This window comes from Coregonus clupeaformis, chromosome 31 (assembly GCF_020615455.1).
Source record: "Coregonus clupeaformis isolate EN_2021a chromosome 31, ASM2061545v1, whole genome shotgun sequence".
NCBI lineage: Eukaryota > Metazoa > Chordata > Actinopteri > Salmoniformes > Salmonidae > Coregonus > Coregonus clupeaformis.
This window is the reverse complement of record NC_059222.1, coordinates 24,033,031-24,051,896: the sequence shown is the minus strand read 5'-3', so window position 1 is coordinate 24,051,896 and position 18,866 is coordinate 24,033,031. Positions and strand designations below refer to the sequence as shown.

The 18,866-nt window shown below is 43.7% G+C and overlaps 1 protein-coding gene across 1 annotated transcript; it reads left to right on the top strand.

The window, feature by feature from the left end:
• The first annotated feature begins 1,748 nt into the window (after positions 1 to 1,748).
• Positions 1,749 to 15,661, top strand: LOC121547244 (transmembrane protein 180). The gene is made up of 8 exons (XM_041858411.2): positions 1,749 to 1,868; positions 7,474 to 7,763; positions 7,854 to 7,933; positions 8,079 to 8,528; positions 8,910 to 9,127; positions 9,718 to 9,889; positions 14,173 to 14,366; positions 14,541 to 15,661. The coding sequence occupies exons 2-8, from the start codon at positions 7,587 to 7,589 to the stop codon at positions 14,795 to 14,797; spliced, it is 1,548 nt and encodes a 515-aa protein (XP_041714345.1). The 5' UTR covers positions 1,749 to 1,868; positions 7,474 to 7,586; the 3' UTR covers positions 14,798 to 15,661.
• Positions 15,662 to 18,866: the final 3,205 nt, after the last annotated feature.

Genomic DNA, 18,866 nt, shown 5'->3' with positions numbered 1-18,866 from the left:
CACCATTCCTCTCAGGATCCCTCCCCCTTGACCTATCTTCCTCTACTTTCTTCACTGCCTCATCATATGACAACTGCTGCACTACTCTAACCCTGGAAACCTCAACCTGCCTCTCTCACACAGGACATTTCTGATCCCCAGCCCCATGGGCACCCCTACAATTAACACATACCACTACTTTCCCCAATGCCACACATTCCTTTGTCTCATGCCCTTCTGCACACTTCTCCCACCTAGGAACCTCCGTCCTACACACTGCTGCCACATGCCCATAAGCTTGACACCTGTAACAACGTAATGTATTCGGCACAAAAGCTTGTATAGGATAACTTATATATCCTAACATCAGTTTGTCGGGCAAAGACTCAACATCAAAACTCAAAAGAACAGACAACGACTCTTCTGTTTCCCCACTCATGCCCCCCTGTCTGCGTCGTACCAAACGACGAGCATCACAAACACCGGGAATCTTCCCCTTCAGTTGGTCAGCTTTCACATTTACCGCTACCCCAGTAATCAGTCCTTTCAATGGCGCCACTTTCTTGAGAGCAAAATAATTAACATATCTTGCCCCCATTCGTTAAACATGGAGCGCCTGCTCCCTCTGACCAGCAGAAACACAAACAATTATAACAAGACCACTTCTGGTTACCCTCACCGATTCCACAGCACCCAACTCTGTTTTCACCCACCCTGAAACCACAAATGGATCAGCCAAAAGGCAAGGGTCCACTTTTTCCAAAAACTTCACTCCTACTATCACAGACCCATCTTTATCCTGACCCTCAGTGCAAGCCTCGGGCTCCAAGAACTTCACCACACCTACCACCTCCAATACTTCGCCCTCATTCACTTCCATTTCTCCTCCTGTCTTCAACTCACTCTGCTTACACTTTCTACTATACTTCTTTAACAAACCATCTCCCTTTTCCCCGCCATTTTTAACCGACTCAAGCTCACCCTCTTCCTCCCTCTCTCTCTTAGACCTCCTCTGCCTCTCTTTTCCCTCCATTCCGCCTCCGTATTCCAAGTATAAGTCTCCTTATGATAATACTGCACTTCTCCTGACATACATCTTGTTCTTGTCTTGTCAAGGGACGCCATTTAACCGGCTGTCACAATCTCCGTACAATCAGCATGAACTCCTTGGGATGTAGCGCTCCTCTAGGTGGCGCTATAACCCTTGTCATACCACAAAAGAATGAGTAGGGAATTTAGAGATACTGGGTATAAAGACGAGATGCTTGTGTCTCCGCCCTAACAATCGGATTCGTTGTCCACAGAAGGTTGTTAAGTGCCCGCCTATTGCTCTCTTTGGATTGGTGGATACATCTCGTGATTTGAATACTATTTTAAATATTCGATGTGTTGACGTCAACCGCCTGTATTCAATGGAGAGTGAGATTCTAGCCTCATGAATATGCATAGCCGGTCTCGAATTTCAACAGAGACAACTCCGATTTAAAGTGGTTTTTCGCAAAGTTGCCGGGATGTCACGTGCATCACACTTATATCAGTACACTCGTAACAACCTAAGCATTGCGAAACTTCTTTAAGATAAAATATGCCTCACGTATCAAAATAGCAATTCATTTTTATCTTGACTTGATTCGACACTCTCAATCCCACCCATACAGAAACTCCTAACTTGCTTAACGTGGACACATTTGGGCAGAGTAAACCCTCTCGCTTCGCCTCTTCCTCTCTTCGGAAACCCCGATTCGTGACCAGCCTAGAGGGCGTGGCTGAATAATAGTCATTTGTTGTGACGTGTACTAACGTAAGCTGTGGCTTGCAGCCGCCTATTTGAACTTGTATTGATTAGCAAGGTTTCCCATTAGTTTCCGATGCTTAATTCAATGATAATGGTAAGTACATCTTCCCTTTTGTTAGGTGATTGGTCTAACCACAGGTCTAGCTAGTTAACTCGCTGGTGTACTGGTTAGCCTACGCTAGCTACCGACCTATGTTTGGACGTCTCGACGACAGCTGATGGAGCGAATACAGCTAACGTTAGCTATCTAACCTGTAGAAGGACTGGACAAATCTGATACGGGGCCGCAACTATATATTGTGTATCTGTATGTGTACAGCTATCTCACTAGTTAACTAGATTTAGATAGCTAGTTAGGTAACATATATATATATATATATATATATATATAGCTACCGAACCACTGCATTGACTGGCTGATAATCACCCAGTATTGATATAGCAACTTTCATTAGGAACGTGAGAGTGAGTGTTTCTCTCGGAAGTGGGGTCGAACAATAGTGGTGAGAGTGGGAGAGAACGCTTGGCTGCCTATTCCTAGAGGTCTATTCGTTCATCCGCCCAGCCCCAGAGATCAAGTATCAGACCACAGTCCCACGCGCTTTCACAGTATCTAACACAGTGTGAGGAACTAGCTGTGTATAGAAGAGAACACAACAGGTGCACAGCCCTCTGCCAGCCTACCTGCTCTCTCTGCCAAGAAGCCACTCCAGTCTTGGCAAGGCAGGTGAGAGAGCTGCCCTTGCATCCACTATAACTAGATTCGGCCCTAGTTAGAGGTTTACTGAACTATACTGTACACAAACTACTTTGCTACCTGTTCCCAGAAGATTAGATGAGATGGGAATCACATTGTGAGATGTGATACTATACAGTGCAGAGAAGCGAGTCGTTCTGCTCCACTGCACGGATCTGATGGGATCAGACACAGCTGTCATTTGCTGTACTCGTAGGCCTATTTGTAGACATTTGGCCTAATCAGAACTCTGTGTGCAGTTTCTCTGCTGAGAACCTGTCAGAGAAAAAAATGAATTGTTTAGAATTTTGTTTTTGTAAGTTAGCTGATTTCACTGTTTTCTGTTGAATGGCATATAAGTAATGCTTGGACAGGGCTATGGCATGTGTGGGCTTGTGTGGTGTAGCAGCTAGCAGGCAGGTGTGGAGCCAGAGCCTAGGCATGATCAAAAATATTTGTTTTCCCATTGGATGCCACGTGTGAGACTTGTGTTCTAAAGGCTGAATCATGCTGGGTAATAGTGGGGAACCTCTAGGCTTCACTTCAGATCTCAAAACTACAGCAGTAGTAGTAAACCACCAGACCACAAAATAATGGAAAAATACATTCTTAAGCTTTCCAGGCAATGCTTTTCAGACTCGCTCCACCCAGTTGACAAATAACAGATTATATAATTATTTGCTGAAGTGATTCAACATAACAGAACACTCTCGAACTTAGGGTACTTTCCTTAGTGTGCCTCAGAACCAACCATAGAACAAAAAAATACCAAAAGCTAGAATGTGAGTGTCAAGAGATTCAGTGCCTTTTCCATTGTGGCTCTCTTCCTGTGTAAAGGTGGCCAGCCAAAGGCTTTTATGAGAACAGTGAGGTGGAGTTAGTATCATGAAAGACAGACCCTATAATCACAATAATTGGAGGATAGGATTACACCGTCCTTTCATACAGCTGGGCCTAGGCCAGAGGAGACTCAGGAGAAACTAAGGAAGCATCCTAAATGGGACCCTATTCCCAATATAGTGCACTACTTTTGACCATGACCCATAGTTTTGGTTAAAAGTATTGCACTATGTAAGGAATTGGGTGCCATTTACAGTGCCTTGCAAATGTATTCATCCCCCTTGCATTACAACCTGTAATTTAAATTGATTTTTATTTGGACATACACAAATAGTCCAAATTGGTGAAGTGAAATGAAAAAAAATAACGTGTTTCAAAAAATATAAAAAACACATAACGGAAAAGTGGTGCGTGCATATGTCTTCACCCCCTTTGCTATGAAGCCCCTAAATAAGATCTGGTGCAACCAATTACCTTCAGAAGTCACATAATTAGTTAAATAAAGTCCACCTGTGTGCAATCTAAGTGTCACATGATCTCAGGTATATATATACACACCTGTTTTGAAAGGCCCCAGAGTCTGCAACACCACTAAACAAGCGGCACAATGAAGACCAAGGAGCTCTCCAAACAGGTCAGGGACAAAGTTGTGGATAAGCAATGATCAGGGTTGGGTTATAAAAAAATATCAGAAACTTTGAACATCCCACGGAGCACCATTAAATTCATTATTAAAAAATGGAAAGAATATGGTGCCACAACAAACCTGCCAAGAGAGGGCCACCCACCAAAACTCACGGACCAGGCAAGGAGGGCATTAATCAGAGAGGCAACAAAGAGACCAAAGATAACTCTGAAGGAGCTGCAAAGCTCCACAGCGGAGATTGGAGTATCTGTCCATAGGACCACTTTAAGCCGTACACGCCACAGAGCTGGGCTTTACGGAAGAGTGGTCAGAAAAAAGCCATTGCTTAAAGAAAAAAATAAGCAAACAAGTTTGTTGTTTGCCAAAAGCCATGTGGGAGACTCCCCAAACATATGGAAGAAGGTACTCTGGTCAGATGAGACTAAAATTGAGCTTTTTGGCCATCAAGGAAAACGCTATGTCTGGCGCAAACCCAACACCTCTCATCACCCCGAGAACACCATCCCCACAGTGAAGCATGGTGGTGGCAGCATCATGCTGTGAATAGTTATGCACGCTCAAGTTTTCTGTTTTTTTTGTCTTATTTCTTGTTTGTTTCACCCCAAAAAATATTTTGCATCTTCAAAGTGGTAGGCATGTTGTGTAAATCAAATGATACAACCCCCCCCCAAAATCCATTTTAATTCCAGGTTGTAAGGCAACAAAATAGGAAAAATGCCAAGGGGGGTGAATACTTAAGCAAGCCACTGTAGGACGCAGCCTCAGGCTCAGCTACTGCTCATAACTTCACTCTCACTTAATGAATACAGTAGGAGTATTCATAATTCATAATTCAAATTATTATAGGTGTAATTATTATAGGTGTACGTTAATGTAAAAATTAAACTTTTACATTTAACGTGTAGTTTACCAATAAAATGGTCTGAAGGTGAAGTGGACAAACTCTGTGTGTGTGTATATATATATATATATATATATATATATATATATATATATATATATATATATATATAAATATAATATATATACTGAACAAAAATATAAACGCAACATGCAACAATTTCAAAGATTTTACTGAGTTACAGTTCATATAAGGAAATCAGTCAGTTGAAATAAATAAATTAGGCCCTAATCTATGGATTTCACATTACTGGGCAAGGGCACAGCCATGGGTGGGCCTTGGAGGGCATAGGCCCACCCACTGGGGAGCCAGGCCCAGCCAATCAGAATGAGTTTTTCCCCACAAAAGGGCAGAAATGTGCCTCAGCACCCCCTCAGACAATCCCGCAGGTGAAGAAGCCAGATGTGGAGGTCCTGGGCTGGCGTGGTTACTTACACATGGTCTGCGGTTGTGAGGCTAAACGACGTTGGAGGTGGCTTATAGTAGAGAAACAAACATTATTTTCTGGTGGACATTCCTGCAGTCAGCATGCCAATTGCACACTCCCTCAAAACTTGAAACATCTGTGGTGTTGTGTGACACAACTGCACATTTTAGTGGCCTTTTATTGTCCCCAGCACAAGGTGCACCTGTGTAATGATCATGCTGTTTAATCAGCTTCTTGATATGCCACACCTGTCAGGTGGATGGATTATCTTGGCAAAGGAGAAATGCTCACTAACAGGGATGTAAACAAATTTGTGCTCAATTTGAGAGAAATAAGCTTTTTGTGCGTATGGAACATTTTTGGGATCTTTTATTTCAGCTCATGAAACATGGGACCAACATGTTGCGTTTATATTTTTGTATTGAGATCCCTTGACTTTTTCCACATTTTGTTACGTTACTGACTTATTCTAAAATGGATTAAATAGTTTTTCCCCCTCAATCTACACACAATACCCCATAATGACAAAACAAAAACAAGTTTTTATAAATTGCTGCAAATTTATTAAAATATAAAACGGAAATATGACATTTACATAAGTATTCAGACCCATTACTCAGTACTTTGTTGAAGCACCTTTGGCAGCGATTGCAGCCTAGAGTCTTCTTGGGTATGACGCTACAAGCTTGGCACACTTGTATTTGGGGAGTTTCTCCCAATCTTCTCTACAGATCCTCTTAAGCTCTGTCAGGTTGGATGGGGAGCATCACTGCACAGCTATTTTCAGGTCTCTCCAGAGATGTTCGATCGGGTTCAAGTCCGGGCTCTGACTGGGCCACTCATGGACATTCAGAGACTTGTACCGAAGCCACTCCTGCGTTGTCTTGGCTGTGTGCTTAGGGTCGTTGTCCTGTTGGAAGGTGAACCTTCGCCCCAGTCTGAGGTTCTGAGTGCTCTGGAGCAGGTTTTCATCAAGGATCTCTCTGTACTTTGCTCTGTTCATCTTTCCCTCGATCCTGACTCGTCTCCCAGTCCCTGCCGCTGACAAATATCCCCACAGCATGATGCTGCCACCACCATGCTTCACCTTAGGGATGGTGCCAGGTTTCCACCAGACGTGACGCTTGGCATTCAGGCCAAAGAGTTCAATCTTGGTTTCATCAGACCAGAGAATCTTGTTTCTCATGGTCTGAGAAACTCCAAGCGGGCTGTCATGTGCCTTTTTACTGAGGAGTGGCTTCCGTCTGGCCACTCAACCATAAAGGCCTGATAGGTGGAGTGCTGCAGAGATGGTTGTCTTTCTGGAAGGTTCTCTCATCTGCACAAAGGAACTCTGGAGCTGTGTCCGAGTGACCATCGGGTTCTTGGTCACCTCCCTTACCAAGGCCCTTCTCCCCCAATTGCTCAGTTTGGCCGGGTGGCCAGCTCTAGGAAGAGTCTTGGTGGTTCCAAACTTCTTCCATTTAAGAATGATGGAGGCCACTGTGTTCTTGGGGACCTTCAATGCTGCAGACATCTTTTTCGTACCCTTCCCCCGATCTGTGCCTCGACACAATCCTGTCTCGGAGCTCTATGGACAATTCCTTCGACCTCATGGCTTGGTTTTTGCTCTGACATGCACTGTCAACTGTGGGACCTTATATAGACAGGTGTGTTCCTTTCCAAATCATGTCCAATCAATTGAATTGACCACAGGTGGACTCCAATCAAGTTGTAAAAACATCTCAAGGATGATCAATGGAAACAGGATGCACCTGAGCTCAATTTCGAGTCTCATAGCAAAGGGTCTGAATACTTATGTAAATAAGGTATTTCTGTTTTTTATTTTTAATAAATTGGCAAACATTTCAAAACTGTTTTCGCTTTGTCATTATGGGGTATTGTGTGTAGATTGATTGATGGATTTTTATTTATTTAATACATTTTAGAATAAGGCTGTAACATAACAAAATGTGGAAAAAGTCAAGGTGTCTGAATACTTTCCGAATGCACTGTAAGTAGGCTGTGTTACTCTTGCTCCTTCATGTCTATTTGCTCAAGCTGGCTCTTCTCCCACTCTGTACATTAACCTAGCCAAACCCACCTCACACATCAACATTTAGTCTGCCCACCAAATTGTTATTGACATGTTTCTTGTTTGCTCTGGCAGGAGTGGGTACGGTGGTGCCCATAGCCCCAGCCCCCTGGTCTGTGAGATGACTCAATGAGTGTGGTGTGGTGTGGCGGCGGAGAACAGAACAGCAGAGAGACTGAGTAAGAAGAATGGGCAGGAGGGGCTGGGGCTGCAGGCTAGCTGTCTCCACTGGTGTCCCCACTGCAGTCCTGTACGGCTCCCTGGCCCTGTTTGTCTCCATCCTGCACAACGTCTTCCTGCTCTACTACGTGGAGACATTTGTCTCCGTTTATAAGATCGACAAGCTCTCCTTTTGGGTCGGAGAGGTGAGTGACAGTTCCTGCCTTCCACTGGTTATTATAATATTTGTGGGTTAGGATGTTTAACCCTACTGTTATACTAACTCCTCCACACAGACAGTGTTCCTGATATGGAACAGCTTGAATGACCCTCTCTTCGGCTGGCTGAGTGACCGCTCCTTCCTCAGCTCCCCACAGTAAGACGTTCTCTTTTAATATTTTTCCTCAAATCAATGGTGTAGCTCTCTCTTTTTCACACTCTGTCTTGAAAGTACAGTTAGTGGTAGAAGTTTCTTTACCGTTGCACTAGCCTTTTTTTTTCTTCTCTCCCCTCCATCGTAGGTCTGGCCCCCAGATCTCCAACCCAGAGGTGGTACTAAAGCGGCTGGCTGCCCTCTCCAGGAATGGCCCCCTGTTCGCCCTCTCCTTCCTGGCCTTCTGGGTGTCGTGGGCGCGGCCGGGCCTCCAGTTCCTAGTGTGCTTGTGCCTGTACGACGGCTTCCTCACCGTGGTGGACCTCAACCACAACGCCCTGCTGGCCGACCTGGCCGTGTCGGCCTACGACCGCACGCGCCTCAACTTCCACTGCTCTCTGTTCAGTGCCCTGGGCTCGCTCTCTGTCTTCCTGTCCTACTGCGTCTGGGACAAGGGTAACTTCTACTCGTTCCGGCTGTTCTGCGTGGCGCTGGCGGCCGTCTCGGCTCTGGGCTTCACCGCCGTGTCGCGCCTGTTGAAGAGCCGCTTTCAGAAAGAGGCGTGCCTGAGGGAGGACGAGGCGCTGAAACTCAAGGAGTAGGTGACATTATCATTCATCATGAATGCACTTGAGAAGCACTTGGTTTACATTATACACTGCAAGTGGTAACTGAACAACGACACCCATTCTTGGTTTGCTTCCCACAACTCACCTTATGGCCTCAAATCAGCCGTTTAATCTTTCTACCCCTGTGGTGTCTATGCCAGGCATATGGGATTTTTAAAGAGACTATAGTGGGGCTGTAATGTGAGCTAATAGAATTCATGCACAGTTTGCACACACTCATTCCGTCTGTAGGGCAGGGAGATAAACAGTAACACCTGCACAGGTTACAGACTCAATCCCCTGGGTTGTGTGTGTGTGTTTGATGTTACACTGGTTGTCCTTTCACTAATCCCCCCCGTCCTCTCTCTCAGGTTAAGTATTGGCCAGAGCCCTCTGACCCAGCAGGAGAAGCCAGTCACTCTAGGAGAGTATCTAAGGCAGCTCTCCAAGCACAGGAACTTCATGTGGTTCGCCTCTATGAACCTTGTCCAGGTGTTTCACTGTCACTTCAACAACAACTTCTTCCCTCTGTTCCTGGAGCACCTCCTCTCTGACAGCATCTCTGCCTCCACCGGCTCCATTCTGCTGGGTAAGACGAGTACTGCTGGATATATGCACCATGACAAGGGAAGGGCCTCATGTATAGAATGGGCTTAGTTTCATACCCTGGTCCCAGATCTGTTTGTGCTGTCTTGCCAATTTCTATGGCCATTGTCACGTTTGGCCTGACAATGACCATAGGAGTTGGCAAGACGGCACAAACAGATCTGGGACCAGGCTATTCGTTTTTATCTGTTTAAATTTTTTGGAAGGAATAGTTCTTAGAATGTGAGGAAACACAATTTATCACTTGTCTACATACATTAATAAATGTGGCTTTACAGTCCACGGTCACACTTTATTTGGATAGTCTGGATTTTCCATCTGTATATGCTCAACAGATGGTCATACTATCAACAATCTATCTGTTGATAAGCAACTGCTTGTTAAGGTTAAGTTTAGAATAAGGGTATGGGTTAGGATAAGGGTTAAGGTTAGGGTTAGAGCTAGGGTTAGTAGATGGTTAGTTGAAATGTTACTCAGTCTGTAGATCGATCATCCATCTGTAGATGCTCTACAGACTATCCAAATAAAGTGTTACCCAGTCCACTAACAGCTGCTCTCGACGACTACTCACAGGGATCTCCTACATAGCACCCCACCTGAACAACCTGTATTTCCTGACCCTGTGTCAGCGCTACGGGGTCTACACGGTCATCCGCTGGCTGTTCGTGGTCAAGCTGGCTCTCAGTGTGGCCATGCTGCTGGCCGGGGCCGACCAGGTCTACCTGCTGTGCATCTTCATCGCCAGGTACTGACGCACACACCACACACACACACACACACACACACACACACACACACACACACACACACACACTTTCCTCATTCAATTGAATACTGTACATTACATGCTAATGTAAAATACTAACATAGTTTGCTAGAAATGTTCATAAGCAACACATTTGTATTTCATTTTACATATCAAGGTCATGTACTCAAGTCATGGAAGTTATTTTCATATCAAGGACCCAGTGTCATGTGTTTTTCCAATACTTGTCGAAGCTGAGCAAATCAATGAAGATTCCCAGCTTACCCAGCAGTTTTGTGTGGCTCTGTTTGCATTGGGCCTGGCTGGGTGTTGTGTGTCAGCCAACCAACCAATCCCTTTATCAACATGGGGCTGGGTGCAGCCTACCACTAGTCCCCTTGGCACAGTGCCATTGTTTTCATAGACCACAATGAGATAAAGTCATAGTGGAGGAGAGGCTTTTCTCTGTTGGTTTGGGCCTTTATATAAATGCCTTGACCTTTTTAGGCCAGCAGGTTTCTTTTGCTTTTCCTTTTTTCCCCCCCTTCTAAACTCCTGCTCGGGAAAATCTGTTGCATATTCCACAGTATTGTATATTAGCAGATCAAATCAAAATCACATTTTATTTGTCACATGCTTTGTAAAAAATAGGTGTAGACTAACAGTGAAATGCTTACTTACGGGCCCTTCCCAACAATGCAGAGAGACAAATAATAGAAAGATAATAACATGAGGAATAAATACACAATGAGCAATGACAACATGGTTATATACACGGGGTACCAGAACCGAGTCGATGCACAGGGGCACGAGGCTATTGAGTCAGACACGCACATACAGGTAGGGGCAAAGTGACTAGGCAACAGGATAGTTAATAAGCAGCAACGTATGTGATGAGTCAAAACAGTTAGTGCAAAGGGGGGGGTCAATGCAGATAGTCCAGGTAGCTATTCGGTTAACTACACTGAACAAAAATATAAACGCAACATGTAAAGTGTTGGTCCCATGTTTCATGAGCTGACATAAAAGATCCACGAAATTTTCCATACGCACTAAAAAGCTTATTTCTCTCAAATGTTGTACACACATTTGTTTACATCCCTGTTAATGAGCATTTCTCCTTTGCCAAGATAATCCATCTACCTGACAGGTGTGGCATATCAAGTAGCTGATTAAAGAGCATGATCATTACATAAATGCAGTGGTGTAAAGTACTTCAGTACAAATACTTTAAAGTACTACTTAAGTAGTTTTTTGGGGTATCTGTACTTTACTTTACTATTCCTATTTTTGCCAACTTTTACTTTTACTTCACTACATTCCTAAAGAAAATAATGTACTTTTTACTCCATACATTTTCCCTGGAACTGAAAAGTACTCATTACATTTTGACAGGAAAATGGTCCAATTCATGCACTTACCAAGAGAACATCCCTGGTCATCCCTACTGCCTCTGATCTGGGGACTCACTAAACACAAGTGCTTTGTTTGTCAATTGTGTTGGAGTGTGCCCCTGGCTATCTGTAAATAAAAATAAATAAATAAAATTGTGCCATCTGGTTTGCTTAATATAAGGAATTTGAAATGTTTTCCGTACCAGTCAAAAGTTTGGACACACCTACACATTCCAGGGTTTTTCTTTATTTTGGCTATTTTCTACATTGTAGAATAATAGTGAATACATCAAAACTATGAAATAACACATATGGAGTCATGAGATTCTTCAAAGTAGCCACCCTTTGCCTTGATGACAGCTTTGTACACTCTTGGTATTCTCTCAACCAGCTTCATGAGGTAGTCACCTGGAATGCATTTCAATGAACAGGTGTGCCTTGTTAAAAGTTCAATTGTGGAATTTCTTTCCTTCCTTCAGTTGTGTTGTGACAAGGTAGGGGTGATATACAGAAGATAGCCCTATTTGGTAAAAGACCAAGTCCATATTATGGCAAGAACAGCTCAAATAAGCGAAGAGAAACGACAGTCCATCATTACTTTAAGACATGAAGGTCAGTCAATCCGGAACATTTCAAGAACTTTGAAAGTGCAGTTGCAAAAACCATCAAGCGCTATGATGAAACTGACTCTCATGAGGACCGCCACAGGAAAGGTAGACCCAGAGTTACCTCTGCTACAGAGGATAAGTTCATTAGCGTTACCAGCCTCAGATTGCAGCCCAAATAAATGCTTCACAGAGTTCAAATAACAGGCATCTCAACATCTACTGTTCAGAGGAGACTGCGTGAATCAGGCCTTCATGGTCGAATTGCTGCAAAGAAACCACTACTAAAGGACACCAATAAGAAGAAGAGACTTGCTTGGACCAAGAAACACGAGCAATGGACATTAGACCGGTGGAAATCTGTCCTTTTGGTCTGATAAGTCCAAATTTGAGATTTTTGGTTCCAACCGCCGTGTCTTTGTGAGACGCAGAGAAGGTGAACGGATGATCTCCGCATGTGTGGTTCCCACCGCGAAGCATGGAGGAGGAGGCGTAATGGTGTGGGGGTGCTTTGCTGGTGACACTGTCTGTGATTTATTTAGAATTCAAGGCACACTTAACCAGCATAGCTACCACAGCATTCTGCAGCGATACGACATCCCATCTGGTTTGCGCTTATTGGGAATATCATTTGTTTTTCAACAGGACAATGACCCAAAACACACCTCCCAGGCTGTGTAAGGGCTATTTGACCAAGGAGAGTGATGGAGTGCTGCATCAGATGACCTGGCCTCCAGTCACCCGACCTCAACCCAATTTGAGATGGTTTGGGATGAGTTGGACCGCAGAGTGAAGGAGAAGCAGCCAACAAGTGCTCAGCATATGTGGGAACTCCTTCAATACTGTTCGAAAAGCATTCCTCATGAAGCTGGTTGAGAGAATGCCAAGGGTGTGCAAAGCTGTCATCAAGGCAAAGGGTGGCTACTTTGAAGAATCTGAAATATAAAATATATTTTGATTTGTTTAACACTTTTTTTTTTTGGTTACTACATGATTCCATATGTGTTGTTTCATAGTTTTGATGTCTTCAATGAGTAGGTGTGTCCAAACTTTTGACTGGGACTGTGTACTTTTACTTTTTATACTTAAGTATATTTTAGCAATTCAATTTACTTTTGATACTTAAGTATATTTAAAACCAAATACTTTTAAACATTTACTCAAGTAGTATTTTACTGGGTAACTTTCAATTTTACTTGAGTCATTTTCGATGACAATTGAGTACTTTTTCCACCACTGCATAAATGTGCAGTTTTGTCACACAACACAATGCCACATTGTCTCAAGTTTTGAGGGATCTTGCAATTGGCATGCTGACTGCAGCAATGTCCACCAGAGCTATTGCCAGAGAATTTAATGTTTATTTCTCTACCATAAGCTACCTCCAACGTCGTTTTAGAGAATTTAGCAGTATATCCAACTGACCTCACAACCGCAGACCACGTGTAACGACGCAGGACCTCCACATCTGGCTTCTTCACCTGCGGGATCATATGAGACCAGCCACCTGGACAGCTGATGAAACTGTGGGTTTGCACAACTGAAGAATTTCTGCAAAAATGGTCAGAAACCGTCTCCGGAAAGCTCATCTGCGTGCTCGTCGTCCTCACCAGGGTTTTGACCTGACTGCAGTTCGCCGTCGTAACAGACTTCAGAGGGCTGTACAGGGTCCTGTTGGTTCCGGACTTGGTGCATCGGTACCGCTTGCCATGCGGTAGTAGAGAGAACAGTCTATGACTTTGGGTGGCTGGAGTCTTTGACAATTTTTAGGGCCTTCTCTGACACCGCCTGGTATAGAGGTCCTGGATGGCAGGGAGCTCAGCCCCAGTGATGTACTGGGCCGTACGCACTACCCTCTGTAGAGCCTTGCGGTCGGATGCCAAGCAGTTGCCATACCTAGCGATGATGTAGCCAGTCAAGATGGTCTCATTGGTGCAGCTGTAGAACTTTTTGAGGATCTGAGAGCCAATGCCAAATATTTTCAGCCTCCTGAGGGGGAAGAGGCGATGTCGTGCCTTCTTCACGACTGTATTGTGTGTGTGTGTGTGGACCATGTTAATTCCTTAATGATGTGGACACCGAGGAACTTGAAGCTCTCGACGCGCTCCACTACAGCCCCATCGACGTGATTGGGGGCATGCTCCGTCCTCCGTTTCCTGTAGTCCACTATCAGCTCCTTTTTGTCTTGCTGACGTTGAGGCAAAATTGGAAACGGTGTTTACAATACTTCAGTAATGGCTCTGAAATATGCTTATACTCTTGTGCTCCTTCTCCCCCTCCCAAGTAACCGGGTATTTACGGAGGGCACCTGCAAGCTGTTGAACCTGGTCATCACAGATCTGGTGGACGAGGACTTTGTGGTGAACCGGCGCCAGCAGGCAGCGTCAGCGCTGCTCTTCGGCATGGTGGCCCTTGTGACCAAGCCTGGCCAGACCTTTGCTCCTCTCATCGGCACCTGGCTGCTGTGTGTCTACACAGGTATACATGGGCAGAGGGGCAAAAGCACAAAAGTCTGTTTTAAATACAGGCTCCTCGAAGATGCAGAAATCAGTCACTGTGAATGAACTAGAATCAAACCAATTTCACTAACCTTACTCTAGGCGGATTCCCACGCATTCATGCCTGTTCTTTATTCTCTCTCTTTATTTCCAGGCTACGATATCTTTGAGAGAAACTCCATACAGGACTCTGTAGCAGCAATGGCATCCCCTGTCTCAGGCCAAGCAGGCTCCACTGTTCCACTGCGCCAGGGCTGTTTCTACCTGCTAGTGTTTGTGCCCATCTCCTGTGCCCTGCTGCAGCTACTGGCCTGGTCCCGCTTCACCCTCCACGGTCGCAGACTGCAGGACGTCAAGGCCCAGAGGCAGGGAACCCAGCACAGCCACCTCATGGACATCAAGGCCATCTGATCGGGCTAGCGCGTCCACACCTTCACTCAAATGCATGATGCTATACCACCCTCTGCCATTGGGGTCAGCAGAACGGGACACAGACTGCAGAATTGATTTAAATTCCACTGTCAGGGACAAAAATATAATTATTTGTGTGAAACTTGCCTTATTTTGATATTAAGAGGACAAAGACTATATGTATGAACTGATGACTAAATGATACAGCAAAGCCAATCAAAGAATAAGATGCCCATGCCTCTCTCTGGGATAGGGCGAGTAGACCATCATCCTCGGTTGAGGCGCAGCCTGGAATGCATTTCCATCCCCAAAGGAACACAAATTGTCACCAAACTTGCTATTACAGTGTGGTTACCCATTTTTGTATTTTTCACCCCATGGCAAAATGTGTTAAATTGCCGTGTGAAGGAAAATATGAAGTACAAAAAAAATGGTGTATGTGCACATGAGTATAAAATCTAAATCCTGATTTGCATGGAACTTGCACTTAAAATTACAATTAGTGTTGTGACCATCACCATGCTATTCTCTATCTTTATGAAGTACGTCTAGTACTAATCTGCATGTTCAGAATTGTAAAAAGTCAAGCAACTATTTCTCTATTTATTTTACTGTGACCAGATAGACTACTTCTACTAAAATAGCTGCCATCGCCACTATTCAACTGAATTGCCTTGTGTTTTCTCACGCATTGTTATAACGTTTTAAGGTGATACGTGAAAGCATTTAGGTGGCTATTACAAAAAGGCCCTAAACAACCTCTGTTTACATTTATACCCCAGGTCAGGAAATACATGTATTTTTACAGTGTGTCAAGAACTGCAACGCTGCTGGGTTTTTCACGCTCAACATTTTCCCTGTGTTTATCAAGAATGGTCCACCACGCAAAGGACATCCAGCCAACTTGACACAACTGTGGGATGCATTGGAGTCAACATGGGCCAGCATCCCTGTGGAATGCTTTCGACACCTTGTAGAGTCCATGGCCCGACGAATTGAGGCTGTTTTGAGGGCAAAAAGTGGGTGCAACTCAATGTTAGGAAGGTGTTCCTAATGTTTTGTACACTGTATATACCTTGAAGAGAATTGAGAAACAAAGATTTGACTGAAAACCTGAAACTGTTGTGCCATGATGATGACCTGACATATATATATATATATATGAAAATCATGAAGTATACATTCCATACTTTTTCCAAAGTTACATTTTGAATAGTGCTGCTACATGGTTTTCTATGTGAACAGAGTATTAGGGAGTCTTAAATTCCATCATATGCCTATTATATTTTTTTCTAAAATATTGTGATAATTTGTCATATACTGAAGACACCTTGATGGTAGTGTTTTAAAGTGACTCAGGAATTGCAGTTTCAGCACCATGTGATGTGAGTTACTTAGCCAGAATGGAAAGCAGAGGTTTGATCTTATAAAACAGCCTTCCAGTATACAGCAGAGATGCCTGTATTTGCCAGTTTTGGTACGGAATACTGTACAATGTTTCTGTCTGGTTGTACCCCTGCTCCTTGTAGCATCTGCCATTTTCCGACCATCTTTGTGACTTATTAAAGTGATCTCACTACTTGAGAACTTGTGGAATGTGTCTTGTTGCCCACGTTTCACGTTTTATGCTCTTTTAGGACAAGTCTAACTATATATATATATATATACACATAGGAAAATCACATTTTTAACTGCACTGGGCCTTTAAATACAGGATGGGACCACATCACATTATACGATTTTTAACCAGGCAAGAACAGCAAAACATAGGTGCTCACTGCACAGCATACACAAAGATAATGTGTGTGACAAATATCCGTAAACATGGTTTCTGCTGCTATGTTGTAGCCTAGTTATGTGGATATGAATTGGGTACTTTGGTTACATGACACTCTGTATGGCGATTACGTGTGATAGTAGGCAAGCATAGTTGGCAAGGCCTATGGTATTAATTTTATACATATATTCTATTTAGGATTGAACCCTCTACTAATCGGAGCCAGCGATCAGTCATTTAATTTGCAATTTTCAGATGCTGACAAGATGCAGGTGATGTAACACCTGAATTAACATGATTTTGGACGGTTACAGACATAAAGTGTTCACATTGGAACAAAAAGTGGAACTAAAGGTCAGTGAGGCTGTTTAGACAGGCAGCCCAATTCTGATCTTTTTTTCCCACTAATTGGGCTTTTTACCAATCAGATCAGCTCTGAGAAAGATCTGATGTGAAAAGATCTGATGTGATTGGTAAAAAGACCAATTAGTGGAAAGATATATCAGAATTGGTCTGCCTGTCTAAACGCAACCTTAGTAGCCTACTGTTTTCTTGAAAAAATGTTTTACTACAGGTGACAGATGTGTTTCTCTACACTGGAGTGGCCTAGTGAGATTCGACATCGAGAGGCCTACTACATGCATGCTCTATCTTATATTCGTCATGTGAATTCATCGTTTTTAGTACATTATTTGCATGGGCATGGCAAACCTGATATAAATACTTAAACCACATCAGTGTTTTTGATGTATCCATTTTGTTTAAATGTGTCAAACTCTTGTCTGTTGTAATTTTTGTATGTCCACGTTGTAATATATGTCCCAAAAAATGTTATTAGACATTTATACATCTGCTCTAATAAAACTTATTTGAAACAGAAGTTATATGCTAAACTTTCCAAGTTCTCATGGGGATAATTATTATTTGCAGAAGAACCTTGCCTTTTACATTGCCATTTTTCTCTTTGGAACTGAAGCTGGTTTTTAATGATTATACATGGTTGATTCCAGAACCTCTGACAGGCTCAACAACCTCTCCCTCAATGTGAGCAAGACAAAGGACTACAGGACTACCGGAAAAGGCAGGCCGAACAGGCCCCCATTAACACCGACAGGGCTGTAGGGCAGCGGGTCGAGAGTTTAAAGTTCCTTTGTGTCCACATCACCAACAAACTATCATGGTCCAAACAAACCAAGACAGTCGTGAAAAGAGCACGACAACACCCTTTCCCCCTCAGGAGACTGAAAAGATTTGGCATCGGTCCTGTGTAGCTCAGTTGATAGAGCATGGCGCTTGCAACGCCAGGGTTGTGGGTTCGATTCCCACGGGGGGCCAGTATGAAAAAAATAATGTATGCACTCACTAACTGTAAGTCGCTCTGGATAAGAGCGTCTGCTAAATGACTAAAATGTAAAAATGGTCCCCAGGTCCTCAAAAAGTTATACAGCTGCACCATCGAGAGCATCCTGACCGGTTGCATCACCGCCTGGTATGGCAACTGCTTGGCATCTGACCGTAAGGCGCTACAGAAGGTAGTGCATACGGCCCAGTACATCACTGGGGCCAACCTTCCTGCCATCCAGGACCTATAAACTAGGCGTGTCAGAGGAAGGCCCAAAAAGTCACCCAAGTCAAAGACTGTTCTCTCTGCTACCGCACGGCAAGCAGTACCGGAGCACCGAGTCTAGGACCAAAAGGCTCCTTAACAGCTTCTACCCCAAGCCATAAGACTGCTGAACAATTAATGAAATGGCCACCTGGACTATTTACATTGACCCCCCTGCTGCTATTGGCTGTTTATTATCTATGCATAGTCACTTTACCCCTACCTACATGTAGAAATTACCTCGACTAACCTGTACCCCCGCACATTGACTCGGTACCGGTACCCCCGTATATAGCCTCGTTATTGTTATTTTCTTGTGTAACTTTTTTTTTCTATATTATTTTTTGTAACTTTAGTTTATTTAGTAAATATTTTCTTAACTCTATTTCTTGAACTGCATTGTTGGTTAAGGGCTTGTAAGTAAGCATTTCACGGTAAGGTTGTATTCGGCGCCTGTGACAAATAAATGTAATGGAAGGCGAAATCAGCACTAAAGTGCCACCTACCAACAAGAATCTCTAGTGAAAATTCAACTGCGCATGCGTAGGAAGTTACCCATCATGCACCTCATGTGAAATAATTGTTGATTCTTACTGTAATATTTTATAACAGGAATATATTTATACTATCCTAATATTCTGCAATGCATGCTTATGACTGGACACGTTGAACAGGGCATGAGATCT

What these genes read in the sequence shown, in the direction of transcription:
- LOC121547244 (XM_041858411.2), top strand. Translation starts at nt 7,587, where the DNA reads ATGGGCAGGAGGGGCTGGGGCTGCAGGCTAGCTGTCTCCACTGGTGTC. An exon ending in TCTCCTTTTGGGTCGGAGAG is followed by an intron (nt 7,764 to 7,853) that starts GTGAGTGACAGT and finishes TCCTCCACACAG; the next exon opens with ACAGTGTTCCTGATATGGAA. An exon ending in TCCTTCCTCAGCTCCCCACA is followed by an intron (nt 7,934 to 8,078) that starts GTAAGACGTTCT and finishes CCTCCATCGTAG; the next exon opens with GTCTGGCCCCCAGATCTCCA.